This window comes from Molothrus ater, chromosome 7 (assembly GCF_012460135.2).
Source record: "Molothrus ater isolate BHLD 08-10-18 breed brown headed cowbird chromosome 7, BPBGC_Mater_1.1, whole genome shotgun sequence".
Lineage (NCBI taxonomy): Eukaryota > Metazoa > Chordata > Aves > Passeriformes > Icteridae > Molothrus > Molothrus ater.
Window position 1 is genome coordinate 27699400 of NC_050484.2, and position 16390 is coordinate 27715789.

A 16390-nucleotide genomic window follows, 5' to 3' on the forward strand; every position below is an offset into this window, starting at 1 on the left:
AAAGATTCTATGCAAAGATGGTCCTTGAACAGGGAATATGAAATTCCATGCACCTCTTCAGCCCCTAATATATCTCATATTCCAAATACTTGTCATATTTCCATGATTTCATAGGGAGTAAGCAGTGACACTGAGCAACTGTTAAAATGCCATTGGTGCTAGAGAAGCAACAACACACTATTTTCTAGAGACAGCAGTATGGTATATAGATAATACAGAAAGATGCTCAAGGTGACATGGGAAAACCCTGGCAAAGCAGGAGTGTGAATCCTGGCCTCCTAAGCGCAGGAAACATCCACACAAACCCTACTCCTGACATGCTGGAGCAGGAACCATGGTGAAGGCAGGTCTGCTCACTGCAAATGTCTCTCTAACTTTCCCCTAAATCTCCCCTGATTTTTGCACTCAGTGGTTTCTTCTCATAATGAAGCAGACATATAATTTTAACTTGATTTCAAGAGAATTACTGTAATTGCCACCAACAGAATAATAGATCCACATATAAAGAAATGGCTTTTCTCTTGCCTTTTCCATTGGAAAATTTAATTTCTGTGTTAATGCATTAAGATATTTCACTAAGCCATTTGCTTGCTACTCTCAATAATCACAAAATATTATTACCAAATGTAGTTCCTGCAAACAGCTATTAGTTTACCAGTGTTCTAATATCAATAAAATGAGTAGAATCTGACCAGGTCTTTTCTACAGCACAGAAAGCCACCTTGGAGACCACTTAAAGCATATAATATGGTAATGTGTCTCATAGTATAAAAATAAGAGGAAAGTTGCTGTTTCAGATCTTTCTATATCTATGCAAAACCAGTCTAGCTAATTTCTGTTTACTTTCTATGCCAGCACAGTAGCAGCAATTTTGGTTTTCACAAAGCTGCATGGAATGGAATTTAAGTGCCAGGGAGGACACATGCCCATGTGAAATCCAACAAAGCTGGCAACAAAATTGTGGCTGACGAGTCACAGGACAGACAGGTTGGGACTTCTCCTCTTGGGGATCTGGGGAATCCAGAGCTGAATCCACTTGCAGAGAAGGAAGGAGTTTGAACAAACTGCCCCAAGTGAAATGTCTTTTAGAATACCCATGTTAACAGCCACACTGATCCTGTCCCCAGCACTGGCACATTCAGGTTTCTAACAGATGCCTGGGATTAGAGTGATTTGCTCCTCCAGACAGGAGTAGGCATGGCTATGGTGAAGTGTTTCTCAAACAACACATCTGTGTTCTCCCTGGGGTCTGTGCTGTGGCTGCATGGACTGAAGTGGCACCAGGTCCCAGTGAGCAGGGCCTGGGGCTGTCAGGCACATCTGGAGCAGAGGGCAGTGGGAGGAAACGAAGCATGCAAACAGAACACAAACCCTAAAGATCTTTGAACAGCCTGCAACTTGCAAGATGCTCGCTAAGGCAAAGTGCAGCTGTGCTATTTGGTGCTTGGGTGGCTGGGTTAAATGATCCTGCAGTTCAGATATCAGAAGATGATTCCCTATTCCTACACACCAAGCCACTCTCCGGAAGCCCGAAAATGCTTAGCACAGCTACTCTATTTCTTAAATACCACAATAAACAAACTTGCAGAAGTGCTGCATTCTAATAGCCACTGCACAGAAAGAAAGCAAGAAGGGAGGAGGGGAAGTGCAGCAGCCCACACAACATCAAATGCTGGTAGGCTCAGTGCTAAACAGCAGATGATTCTTACTGAATAACTGCCCTAGATTTTGCAAACAATACAGGGAACAAAAATAGAAACCCATTTACATATTGCTGTTAATAACTTTATTTATAGTGTCACAGCTAGAGCACAATAACTGCAGCCATGGCTTAACTTGAAAGCCATTCACTGTGGAAGAGTCAGACAGATACTGCTTTCTCAGTCCTTATGCAACAGAGAAAAAATCCTGCTAACAACATCCAGTCACCAGAGTCCTTGTAAACAGAATCTGAAAAGAAGTTAACAGCAGTCAAAGCCAAAAGCAAACCATCCCCAGAATCTTTTTGGCTTCTGCACCTTCTGGCTACTTAGGACATGCTGTAGTTAATCAAAGACCACCAGAGCTAGAAACCCTGACAAGCAATTTTCCACTTCAGTTTGAGCCTAGTGATAGCACCTTACAGGAATTCTTGACTGTTGTTTAATTTATTTCTTTGGTTGTTGCTTGTTTGCTTGAATTAAGAGGTACAGACAGGGCTCAGACTAGGTCAGCAGCTACAGTAAGAAACAGTATGTGTCCAGCATTAAAGAGAATCCCTCCCACATCTGTGCTGCCATCTACATGACTGTAGCCAAATCGTACCTGGGAGCCAAGATTCCTGCCAGATAAAATACCACCGGCCTGACACAAAAAACTGGCATATCTTTAAGGTACAGAAATTTGTATACTTGATTCCATAGTATTTTGCAAATGCCTGCTATTTATAAGTAAATGGAGTGAAACGGAAAGCAAGAAAACCATCTCCTATGACCCATCACCCAAAATGTGAGAAAACATGGATCTAATTTTCCCTCTGCTTGAATACAGCCTAACTGGACAACTGGCTATTTTGGATTGGGAACAGGGGTGCCCTCAGGACCTCATGCTGCAGCTGCTCATTACATATAAAATACTCAGAATAATTAGAGGCAGAGACAGCGAGCGCTCCGCTCTGCCCTGCTGATTATGGTGCATGCTGTGACATGGGACAGTGGGATTCAAGCTGCTGCTCCAGGGTTTGATTCTTTTATATAGAAAAATGAAACAGAATTAACAAAAGAAAATGAGGATGCCTTCTTCATTTATGGCCTCTCCAAGGAGATGTGGCCTCAAATGCCCTCTGATACATGGGAAAACCAAATTCAGATTACCTACCCTGGCAGTGGGCTCCTGATGAGCATGGTGTTCCTCATCCCTTGTGCCTCCTCGGGTCTTTGCTACCTCTGTGTTGTCCTTTCTGCCACATGGGATGTCAACTGAGTTATTAATTCTCTGAGTTTCCATTTTAGTGAGGAACAGGAAGATGTCCCTTTGGCCTGGCAGCCCAGCCATGGCCCACTCGCTCCCCTGCACCCATGAGAAGCGGCCAGCACAGAGAGTGTGTGTGTTTGTGTGTGTGTGTGTGTGTGTGTGTGTGTGTGTGTGTGTGTGTCTGTGTATGTGTCTGTGTGTGTGTGTATTTGTGTGCCTCTGTGTGTGTGTCTGTCTGTGTGTTTGTGTGTGTGTTTGTGTCTGTGCATGCTCCCTGCTGGCTCCTTAGGCACAGCTCCTCAGAACCTTCACCACACAGTCATCAGGATATTTCTGCAGTGGGAGCCAAGCATGTCTGAGCTCTGATCAGCCTCACCACCAAGTCAAATTAAAGAACTCACTGTTCATCCCAGGTTTTAACTATTCAGACAAGATACCATTTTCAGTTTACTTTTTCCCCCGCTGCATACTTCCAAGGAAAAGCAGCTCAGCAGGTAAGCTACACCTGCAATTTCAGTGTCCCCGAGCTTTGCAAGAAATTTGTAATCACTTCCAATTTCAACAGAAAAATTTTACTCAGTTTGCAGCTGAAAATTATAAAGAGTACTAGATAGTAAGAACAGAATATCACAATTTACACTCTGGAACACAACTTTGTCTCTGCATGAGACCTGTCATCCTAAACTGTGACCTGATGATTCCACAGAAGGGAAGAATCTTAGGGAAGAAAGGCGAGGATGTGAGTTTTTTCTCATTTTTAATTGAAACAAAGTAGAACTATTAAATGAAAAGGCCTCTTCTTCTCTTGCCTGGAAAGGAAATTAATCTCACAAAGGGGCTTACAGTAGCTTTGAATGCAATCCAGAACAAAAGATTCCAAATAAAACAGAATAATTATACTTTTATGGATCAGCTCTTGGCATTTGTTGAAGTCTGATCTGTAACTGCAATGCTCAAGTTCCCCTGAGCAGAAGCCAAAGTTTTGTTTGTTTTGTCCCACAAATTGATTCTTATTAGCTCATTCTTTGGAAACAGCCATGGCACAAAGCAGTGGTGCATTGGTGTGCATGTTATTGGGAATGGAGGCTCTCCACCAATACTGCTATGGCACATAACTGTCCACATCTACACCTGCTTGCATCTGGTTTCCACTGCCCTTTCTTTTTTCCTCCACAGATCCTAAAAATTGGTAAATTTGCTCCTTTCTTTCCAAGAGTTTTTTTTGTCTTCCCCATATTTTTTGCCTACCTCTCCTCCCCACTAACATCCCATCAGCTTTGTGACACAGGTTCTCTCAGTTCCTTCATGGTCCAGGGAGTTACAAAGCACTTTTCTGAATTGCTGCTTCATTCAGCACTGATGTATGGGTCTGCCAGGCCTTGGAAATAACAGAAATTAAATAGTTGTGAGAAGGAGGGTTGTCCTAGTAACCCTCTATTAGCAGCATTCCCCATGGTGAGCAGGAATGGAGCCAGTGCATGATCACACTCTGCAAAGAATCACGCTTACATGAAAAAACCTACCCAAAACACCACCATGAAAACATCCCAAAACAATGAGCTGACATGGTGGATCAAACTGTCACTACTGTAACTCTGCTGGGAAAACTCCCCACTGCTTCCTACCTGCACCTTCCCCTTCATGTGAGAGGACAAGCCGTGCTTTCAGGTGCTTTGCACAGCTGCTGCTGAGACACACAAGATTTACAGCTGATCCTACAACTCAGCAAAGCCCTGGACACTCAGCCTTCTGCATGCCACTTACTGGGGAGATCTCTGCAACAGGAGGCCAGGAGAGAATGTTTTGCTGATGGTCACACAGATCCAAGTTTCATAAATAGTTTTATAAATATTTATAAATAAATTTATAAATAGCACACCAGGTTTTTCAACTTGGGGGTCAGTTCTGTAGAACTGCAGATGAGGAAGTTGATTTTGAATGTTGATGATCCTCCTATATGTTTAAGGCATCAGTTTGGGAGGTTGATCCAAAAAATGGACATGGTTACTGGTCAAGATCTCCTTAGATTTTCTCAGTGCCTTTGAGAGCCTCAGATATTTGCCAAAGTTACACACAACAACCACAAAGAGCTCTGCTGGTTGTGGTATCAAGGAAGATAACACCCATAGTGCTATATTTTGGCTGCTTTTTAACTAGCATCACACAGATACTTCCCAATTTCTGAAAGCTACTTGCAAACTCCCAAGTCCCCAGAATCTACAGAGTTTTACAAATCCTTATTCCCACCATTTAAAATTATGTGCATCCTTCTTGGGCTTTGTAACAAACCCAGAAATGGACACAGAAAAATCTCAGTTTTCTAAAAAGAGAACTTCTATCATTCCACCGGGGCAATGCCATGCCAATGGGATGTGTGTGATGAAATTAATTAAACCTTTGGTCTTTTGCCTCCTTTGCTCTTTTTGCAGTCCTCTGGTGCTCATCATTTCTGTCAGTTCTGTTTCTGAAGTGACCTGTTCTTAGTTTGGTTTCTTACAAAAACCCCACTAACAGAATTATGCAGACTGCACAGTCAGTACCAACCTCTCCCCAACTTTTTCACCACTTAGCATAAGGTAAAGCTAATAAAAAAGAGAAACTTTAGAAACTACACTATGACTTTCATTTACTGAAGGACAGAGACTCAAGTTAGCAGTGGTACTAACTTCAGTCACAGGATGCCAGACCACTCGAGAGCTCTTCTCCATTAATTGGTTCCAGCTTTTGTCTCTTCTTCATTATTTATCCACTGTCAAAATTATATATACACCAGTAGGAACAGATGCACAAATTAGCAGCAATTGTTGAGGGATATAAATACAGTATAAAACAAGAGAAGTTAATCCATCCCCATCCAGAGCTGTGCCTCTGTTTTATAGCTTCTGTAAGAGAGCTTCAAATAGTTTTGCAAAGTTTCCTGCATTACAGAATAAAAAGTTTAACTAATTTTTGCTTTTCAGTCATTATCATCTAGGGAGGAAGCAAAAAGGTGGGATGGTGATTTTAATAAAAACCTCTTCAAATGTTATATAAACTCAATGTTCTTAAAACCACTTTGCATGTTAACTACATGACAAAGCAGTTCATCAACTGAAATCTCACGAAGTCTTTACAGGAGAAAAGCAACTCTGTAAAAGCAAGTCTTCACAAAAGAAAAGTTTTGTTCAGAGAATACTCAACTTTTCTTGTCAAGGTTACTCCAGATTACAGAGGACTGGGAGTGAATTAGCTGAATAAATGTAATATGATGGGGTTTTTTTACTATAAATTTGATACATTTGTTTTTATCAGACCAATCAGCAGTCATACATTTTTTTAAAAATCAATTTCTTCTTAGTACTACTGAAGAAAAAAGAGAATCCAAATAACCTTGATGAGTTAAAATTCTGCTCTGTAAACTTCTGCAGGCACCTTCATTATTCTCTCCAAATTACTCTTCACAGTATTTCATCATTAAAACATCTAACACTCTTCAATCCATCACCCTGTGAACTTCACAGGCCCTTGTGTACACTCAGATAGCAGGGTGTGAATTATACATCACAGGCCCTTCCTAATTGCTGCTGCCTTGCTGGCAGCTGCAGATCTGCAGTCACCTGGCAGGCTGCACTCCTGGGACCTTATCCTGACTGCAGCACACGTGCTCAGGATGGGGTGCCTTGCACCAGGAATTTATCTGCCTTGTTCTGCACAGGGTACAAGGCTCACTCACAGCCCTGAAGTCTCCAGGGGCTCCCAACAGGGACCAGGATCACAATATATTCCCAGCTCAAAGAGGAAGATCACAGAGCAAATGAATACTTCAACAAGTTAGCATGTATTTGTTCTTAAAGGTTGCTGTGCACATGCACAAAGAGGTAGATTTGCTAAATATATAAAACTGCTGTCCTTATGGGCTTAGAAGTTTTCATGGCTGAACCATCATCCGGATCACTCCCTGTCTGGTGTTCTGGTGATCCCTGTCTAGATTCCTGGGTTGAAACATCCCCTGTAATATCAACATTCAGACTTACTGCACAGCTTTGAGGTGTGTCAAGGCTGCAATAAATGAATTTCTTTACACATGAATTTTGGCGTGAATGAAAATCTCCAAAAGATAAGTGACTTTTTCCTCTCAAAAATAACAAATTGATTAAGAAGAGACAAATGATTGGTGGTGGTAAGAGCAGAGTATTTCACCTTCATCCATGGGTGAAACCTACTTCTGCACTTCCCAAAACTTATTGCTAACTTGAAAAAAAAAGAGAAAAATCTTCAACATTAAAAAGCAAAGATTCACAGCTGCCAGGCATAGGTGAAACTCCCAAGAGCTGGTTCTTGACAGAGAGAGTTCCCATTTAGGTAAAATTCCCTGCTGTCATTTGGGGAAAGATGTGGGCAGGCTCATTTCCCTCCTACTCGCTTTTCTCATCCTACAGCTTCAACCAGAAGTTAAAGCAATTAAATGCTCTAAACTCACATGAAACCCACAGTTACCCCCACCTACAAGCAAAAATAACTTTCTACTGCTCGTGGGCACGTGCCTTGAATAAGGAAAAGGAGGGAGAGGTCTTGCCAAGCCTTGATTCTGAGAAACAACCAACCAACCCATCAACGCACTTTGGAGGAAATTGAAGCTCAGGGACTCGCACAGAGAGCAGCAGCAAGGATGCAAAACATGGATAAAAGTGGCTCTTGGGCTTTCTCCTTCTTAATGCTGGTCTTCCTTGTTTTTAAACAGAAACCATCAATTTTCATTCTGCCTCTCCTCAGAAAGGAAAGAAGACAAGGAGGAAGATGGATTATACAGTAAATATTTTAAAAAGTTACAGCTCCTGCCCTTTCCTGGCAATGAGGCCTTCCAGAGAAATTAAAGCTACACAAACTTTGGCAGAGATGAGGGACTGTGTAATATTTGAAAATATCTCTGTCAGAGTTGTCAGAAATTTATACCTGCCATAATGTAACTTTTTTTTTTTAAGGAGCATTAAGTTCTTCACCACCAAGAAACATTAAGAATGGATGTCCTGTGTGTGAGGACAGTGGGAGGAGGGAAGAAAAAGATGTTTACTTAGTTGAATTTTTCCTTAAATGTCATAGTTCACAATTCCATAGAACCTTGCAACCTGGGAATTTAAAAAACTTCCTAAGCAACTACTTGGGCATCACAACACCTAAAAGGTGAAGAGGTTAAGTTGACACAGCTGGTCTTAATACCCTGACACTCAGCCAAAGTGCAACTCTTTGGTCATTTTTGAGGGGAAAACCTTTGGGTGTTAGAATGTCATTAAATCAGAAGATGAGTTACAAATGCTTTTCATTTTAAAAGCTGAAAGCAAATGGTCTTGTTTCATTTCTGCAAATGGTTTAGTTCAAGTTGTCAAGAAGTTTAAGAAACTCTGAAAGCAGGTTAATGTTGTTGAGTACATGATTCATAAGAATTATGTGAAGGGGTGAAGAGAGGAAACTGTCACTTTTACTGCACTTGGATGCCAGCCCTAAAATAAGCTTCTTGAAACAGTTCATTAAAGGAATTTCAATGACAAAGCCAACCTTTATCCGTTCACAGAGGACTTCAAGCCTCCTTTTATAGCACAGAGATTACTATATTTGGCCAAACCTAGATAACATTAAAGCCATTATCACTGCAGTGAGACACTATAAATAGCAATAGTAATGTAAAACACTTAAAATTCTGTCTGGGAAGCATGATAGATAAACAATATTATCTATGCATAATTTAGGGCTTGTCTATCAGCCATAATCTTATTCATGATAACATGAACAAATTTAGTTACATAATTCACCTTGTTGTTTACCCAAAATTACTTGCATAGTCTTGGGAACTCCTTTCCTGATGGCTTTTGACAATAGACTTTATATTTAACACACACACATATGTGGGAAAGGTCAAATCATGCTCTGAGGTTCTGGATTTGTCAAAGTTAATTCTCATTCAATAAATCAGGACAGGAAAATGTTTCATTCTCTGTTTAAAGGTTCTCTTCATGTGCATTGAATAAGAGGGTATTAACCTCAAACATTTGCACCTTTGTTTTGTCACCACTAAAATTTTCAGAAGAACATGATCCTGAAACAAATTTCGCTGCCAAAAATTACAGGAAATTATATTTTCATTGTGGATAAATTAGTCTCTGAACTTTACTTTCCATAACAATAATCAGGAGATTATGAACTCATTTGCAGGAAATCCAGATAAAAAGATTTGCTCAAAAAAGATTGTCTTTTACCCATTCAGATCAAAAGGACCACAGTATTTTGCATTTAAAAAATCATCTTTCCCTTATGGAGATATAGCCCACCCTCTAAGGGAAGTGTACCACAGTAAGAAATATCATAGCAGAACTGCTCCTTATGGAAGGATCATGGCTATGCTTTATAGACTTACTGCTGGTACTTAAGGAAGATCTCTTCTACACAGGTTTAAACTGACTTATTTTTTTCTTAAACAAACAGAAAAGAAAAAAAAAAGAAGTGTGTGACCTCTTTTTCTAAAAGAAAAACCACAGAAAAACCCCACAAAAAAACCCCAAAAACCACCCAAAAACCTGAACCATGTCACCTAGAATCTAAAACTAAGCATATAAAAGCAGAACTGTAAAGTTAAGGACACTTCATTTTTAAACTAGCAAAGAAAGCCTACACACATTAACTTCACATAATTTTAGATTAACGTTTTCTGCTGGTAGAGTGGTTTGGGTTTGGTTTTTAATTAAAATTAGAGGTGGTCCCAAAAGCCCAGACCCAATCATCCCTGAAAATTAAAATATTTAATCTTGTCTGGAAGAGAATTTAGTAAGCCACTTCTCCCACACAAAATGTCAAACCAGGCTAAGTGCACCGGGCTGCGCTCCGGTGCCTCTCGAGTTCAAAGGACCCAAGTTAAACCCATCTGGATGGAAACCTCCAGAGCCTCATTATTTCCATGTTGGCAGTGGGTTTGGAAAGCAACCTCACTCTGAAGATCCAGTAAAAATCAAGATGTTGGGTTCCAAGCTTTAAGATGACAATCAAACTTTTAAATTAATAGTTAACAAAAATTCCCATCCATTATACTTTCATTAAAATCTGCATTTATACACAATCTTGGAGAATGGGGGAAAAAAGCATCACCAAATACAGCTGATGGAGAAGGAAAACCCACAGCTCTGTGCAGACCTTCCCACTCCTGTGAGCTGCAGAGGAAATGCTCCTGCTGATAAATCATCAACAGGAAGCCAGATTCAATGGCTGGGCACAGCACCCTTGCACTGACTTCACATACTTCTCAATTGCCTTGACACAATAACCTTTAGCTCATAAAAACTTAGCTCTTATGACATTTTTGAATAGTGACGAACACAAACCAGAATTGCTTGGAGCGTTCTCCTCTCAAAAGCCTTCCCTTGAGCATTTCCCTGTGCAAAGTAAAGAGCCTGCTTGCTTTTATTCAGCCAGTTCATTAATCAGCATCCCTGAGATGCTGCCTCCCCCCTCCAGGGTGTTTCTGTGTGCATGTAAATGCTTCAAAATCATCCCCAGCCATTCCCACTAGAGGTGGTTTCAGTGCACCCAGGCAAGAGCAAAGGCTCCGTGCTGAACTCCTGGTGTGAAATGAGTCATTTGTTCCAAATCATGTTTCCTTTCTTCAATATTCGCACTTAGTTATTCATTTCCCTAAAGTACATGAAGATGAGATGTTCCTGAGTTATTTTCTGTTTGCTCTCAGCACATACACTATTTTATTCCTATTTCTTATCTCACTTTTCCAGCCTTTTCCATGATTTCAGTGGGCTGTGATTTAGGACCTCACAGGCACAGACAACAAAGCCCACACTTTGAGGAAGATATCATTTAAGTTGTTTCCTCTTAAGTCTTTTGAGACCTTAGAGTCCCTTTGCAGTGGAGCTGGTTGGCACCTGCAAGTGTCTGATTCCTAAACACTCATTAGCATGAGGAATAAAGTCAAAATTCCTTGTAAGCTGCAGAAGTGACACTATTACATAAATGCTTGTATTATTCAATAAATATGCAAGATATGAAAATTAAATGTTTGCCAGAGTTCTGTTAGCTACTCATCAGGAACTGACTGGTGCCCATAACCATTTATGTATTTGTGTTTCACCTTTCATGTTTCTTCACAGCCATAGCTGAAAATCACAGTTCTTCTCTCGTTCTATACTCTTAGCCATGTGCCATTTTTTGATGCATCTTTTGAGATCTCCATACCGGCCATTATCTTTGATCTATTTTTTTTCCAGTCACAATTGTTATATCAGATTCCCCTTCCCCCTTTAAAATTTTTCATTTACAAACTTAGTTCATTATTATTTATTTAGTTTTTGTGTATGTGGTCATATAGATTAAAATTTCAAATCAGTATCATCCTAAAGAGACAATCAGCTTTACTAAGATTTGACCACTGAACCACTTTCAAACCTGCAAAATAATGACATATGGAAATTGATGTGGAAGACTAAAATACCATAGTCTTGTGGCATGCTAATGAATTGCACTTTGAATGTCAGGTTGACCTTTGAGTAATTGAAAAAAGTAATTCACAATCAGCATCTATCACAAGTAATTTACACACCTACTTGAACAAGCTCAGTGTCATTAAGGAAAAAATGAATGTGAAGACACAAAATGTAATTTACTGTAGCACAAAGTCTGCTGAGGGCACTGTGGATGGCCTCTTCCTCTCCCCTTCATCACCATGCATATATCCTTCATTTTTAATCACTGAACTGTTACTGTCTTTGATTTCTGATACTGATTTGTTTTCATTGTATTGCTAGTGGATCTTTATCTCTTTACTGAGTCACAACCAAAAAAACTGAAGGGCTGAATTCCATCCAAGCCAGCACACAGACTCTCCCTGATTTCAGTGAGTTTTATACAAGACTCTACATTCAACACTGAGCAAGCTCCCAATTTTCTGCTTGTACGTTGCCTCTCCCAGCTACCCTCAATCCTAAGGTAAAGTCTTCAAATGCATCAGAATATCATGTGGATTTTTTCACGTCAGCTCCTGGAGGGTACAGTATGTTAGAAACTCACTTTTATTTTTTTTGAGCATAAAGTATCAGAAAATATAATTCAACCACATACTAAAGCTGCACGAGAGAGAAAAGCTACCGAGGGAGTTCTCAGGAAAAAACTCTTGTTGTAAGGGGGGAGATGGAAAAGGGCAGCTCTCTGTCCCCAGTCCCTGTGTCTCAAAAGAAGCATTTATAGACTGACAGAGCTGTTACACAGTTCCAGGACCTGGCTTAGCTGAGACATAAGTGTTGTCCAAAGAGATCAGGTACAACAGCAGAGGTGAAATGCATTAAGATTAGGTTAAACTTTGCAAGTGCAGCCTATAAAGCTATCAAGCTACCTGAAGTACTACTTTATTGCCTCTTCCCTGGGAAACTGGACAGGGGAACCAGGAGATGTTCAGAAGCTCCTGGGGCTGGACTACCCCAGCAGCACAGGCTGAGCTTGATTTTGCATGACTTGCCAGAGATTGGATATCAAACTCTTCTCCTCATCCAGGTAGACCGAGGAGCAACACATTGCTGGGTGCCTGAGCAGGTGTCAAGGCTGTCACTAATGGACCCCCTGCTTGTAATTTCAAATTGAGAGAAACCACTCCAGAAAATCTAGACCTTAGCCAGACTCTGCAATTAACCTTGTTGGAAGTGCTCCCAACTTTTAACTTGCATTCCATCATCTCTTATCAGAGGGGTGCTTGTAATTGTCCAGGAATAACTCACCCCCAGTATAACACCTTCTCAAAACCATCAACACTTACTCCAGCAAAGAAATAAGGAAAAAAAAAAAGGAAAATGTAAGGAAAGAGATCAGTCACTTCTCAAAGGAAGATATTGTTTGAGTGAGGCAATCCTCCTACCATCTTATAAACAACTTTCAAAAGTCAGCTAGTGACACTTCAGAGCCTTTACACTGATTTTGGATTATGTGTCACTGACATCTTCATCCCTGGGCGTTCAGGGCCAAGCACTGGGAGGGTCCCTCCTCCCCCGTGGCTGGGAGACAGGCTGCTGTTCTTACCTGACATTGTCATGCTTCTGGATGTAGATCTTATGAAACATCATGTCTTCCTGTTTGGCATTAATGTCAGCTTTCATCTCCATGGCAACATGTCGAGGAAGTACAGAGAGCAGGAGACGCTCCTGTGGAGTCAGACAGATGAACCAATTAAAACACCTGCTGCCCAGTTAACAAACACACTTTGTTCCTTACTGGGGAGAAATGACTCATCAGTTTGGTGAGAGATGAGTACAGCCAAGCAAAATGGGCTCCATAACCCCAGGAGCTGACCCCCTAACCAGTCATATGCAATTGTCTTCCCAACCCCACAATAAGAATTCAATGGTTTTAGAAGAAATGTATTATTTTGCATTCCAGGTGCACTGGGCTTACAATTCACGGTTGCCAATTCTCATGCCAACCATGCAAGTCAAAGAGTGTCCGTGCACCGTTCTTGGAAGGACTCTGATAAATGAGATTGTCTGACCTCCCACACAGTCTCTGCACACCACCACCAAGTCTTCCTTCACCTTACACCAGAGAAATGATACCCCAACACCCTTGGGCACTATTTAAAATTCCTTCCTTGCTTATCTAATTATCTAAGCACATTCCCCCAGCAGGCACAAACCTGCTCTTGGCAGCTAAAATGTCGTAGAAACGCCCCGATAACACCAGCATGAGAAGTGCTACTGCTACACTTTAAACTGCTGGTAGTGCCCAATTGCATTAAGATCTGTAAATCCACCCACTCACCTACAAAAGCATTTTCAATAACCACATACCATCAACAGTTTGTGGCTCTCCTTGCCCCTCAGTTGGCACTTTCATTTACTGATCGTAGATTTTGTGTGACTTTCGTAACATTATTTTGCAAACTGTTCCTACAGCGTATGCAGAAATTGACAAAATGATGACTTTATGGTGATTTTCCTAAAAACTCACATAAAAGCAAGTGCTTGTTATTATTCTAAATTTGATGCCAATTTCACACAGAAATTATAGAATTTAAATCTGTGGGTAATTTGTGCCCCAGGGATGCGTTTGTGTATATCAGGAATCACACCTGAGAATTCTGCCCAGAGCTGCATTCTATTCCCAGTCACACCCCGTGAAGTTCAAAAGGTTTTACTATGGCTCATGAAGGTGGGGAGCATCTCCTTTGGGATCAGCTCTGCTGTGGTCTGGTCCAACCTGCAGGCAGTGCTCTGGAATAGCTCTGGAAAAAGTGGGATTTTTTTTCTTATGTCACTCTTTTCTTTATTTTTCCTTCCCTGTAGTGAACAGGAGGAAGAAAAGGGCCTTCCTTTTCGATGACACAGAAGGAAAGACCCAACCTTATCTAATAGCTCATTAATTCTCAACAACACAGGGAGCAGCAGGGTTCAAACTCAGGCCTGACTCAGAGGGGTCCAGCAATCCTGTCCCAAGTACTCACATCACCAAACCCCTTGCTGCAGTTATAGGCACATTTCTGGCTTCTAATTCCTAGCTTTAACTGAAAGTTCACCATTTATTTCTTCCTCTAAGGAGAAAGAGGAACCCTGGGGGAACCAGAGGAAGATGAATTTACTGAAAATGTGCTCAGCATGCACTGAGACATTTTATGGTCTGTAGCACTGCCCAGTATTTTTTTTAACCATAAAGAGAGCCTGCTTTCAGTCTTTGAAGAGATGGTAATAACACAGAAGATGTGTTGGAGGGATTTCTATCTCTGCTTAAAACTGCAGCAGTCATGAAAAGACACTTGTTTTTTAAAGTACTGTCACCGTCACTAGCATACTGCAGGTGCTAACAGTTACATATCCTTATTTTTTTTTTTTAAAGCAGCTCATGAATCATGCACGTGTCCTTAGGCTTCTGTCAGCTATTGGTGCACTCCTTGAGTGGAAAAGCACAACACATTTGTATGCTTTCCAGAGGAAATGCTGTATACACTGTTGTCATTTGCATATTCTAATAGGCATCCTCAAATGTGTGAAAGCTGCTATTTTATGTGTGATTTTACACATCCTCTAAATAACTTGGAGCTTTACGGGAGGTTTGGGGGCACCCACAGGTTTGGAACACTCCCTGTGGGCGCATGGGCACGGAGCATTACTCGCTTCCAAAACAGAGACAGGAGCCTGAGTGTCTGTTTGGGGCATTCCAGGAGATTGTCACCTACATTTCTGAGTAGCTTTTACTTGAGAGCCCCCACCCCTACTCTTCCTTGCACCACAGGCACTCACCAGATTAAATCACCAATATTTTCAAGGCACTTAAGATCTCCAGGAGCTGCACTACCCCTGCTCTGAACTAATAATCAGGGGATGAGATAGGCTCATCAGGTGAAACAAATGCAAGTGGCACAACAGCCCTTCGTGCAGCTACTAATTAGGAAGCTGAACTGTGTTACAGAGCTGAGCATTATCTTTATTCTGTTTGCTTGGAGTCATCACAATCACTGAAAATAACCTCTGAAGGAGAGGAGAAGGCTATAACAGGAGAAGGCTACAACAAGTGCATTTGTAAGGCATAAGCACATGAAAAGGCCTTCGAAACAACAAAATCCCTATGTTTTATTTCAAATGGAGCAGAGAAATGAGAGTCTCCACTACAGAACAATTTTCATTTTGATACAATAACTAGAAAGTGCTGCAGCCCTCGCTGTAAAATCCTGTATTAGGCACCAGTGAGGTGACCAGGACTGGTGTTTTACAAGTATAACAAGGCAGCATTCTGACCAGATACAAATGCAAGAGCAAATCCATATATAATTCTCCCTTCAAAATAACATGCATGTATAGTTCCACTGAATTATACATTAAACAACTGCATCCCAAGGAGAACTAGTCTCTAAAACAGGCACATAGATGAAGGAGTTCAACACAGATCTACCCTGTTTACATACGAACACATGGATATATTTGTGCATGGGCACAAACATCCCCACAATGACTCTGTAAAGAAATTTTAACTATTTATGAAGTCCTCTCCGAAGATGACCTCAAATCACTATGAATATTTAGTATCTTAAGATTATCCATTTCTCCTCAGATTTAGTAACAGTTACTTTTTACCAAAAGTGACGCTGAGATGAAAAAGAGAGAACAACTTTGCAGAGACAGAAGACATGCAATGCTAGAATTAAGACACTGCAGTCCCAACAACCCATCTCTTACCCAAATGCTATTTGCTCCCTACACAATGTGGAGAACACATGATTTTTCATCCAAGAATATTTTGTTGTGGGCAAACAACACCAACTCCTGTTATGGCTCTGCCCTAGCTTATCTCAAGTAATGAAATCACAAGTCATCTTTTTTCTGCATTGGATATTCTGGAATTTCTATTTACTTTTAGGCTAATTTTGGGTGCTGGTAGATGCTTAATAAAGGAAAATACAAGGTCATTTGCCTGAGAAAATCTGCCTGCCTTT

At 40.8% G+C, this 16390-nt stretch overlaps 1 protein-coding gene across 1 annotated transcript in view; it reads right to left on the minus strand.

Moving 5' to 3' along the window:
- The window catches only part of ADCY5 (adenylate cyclase 5), a 204129-nt gene that overhangs the window by 65483 nt on the left and 122256 nt on the right, over positions 1-16390 (minus strand). Inside the window, exon 3 of the mRNA XM_036386627.2 lies at positions 12991-13112. Coding sequence (XP_036242520.1) covers positions 12991-13112 — 122 coding nt within the window. The remainder of the gene's footprint in view (positions 1-12990; positions 13113-16390) is intronic.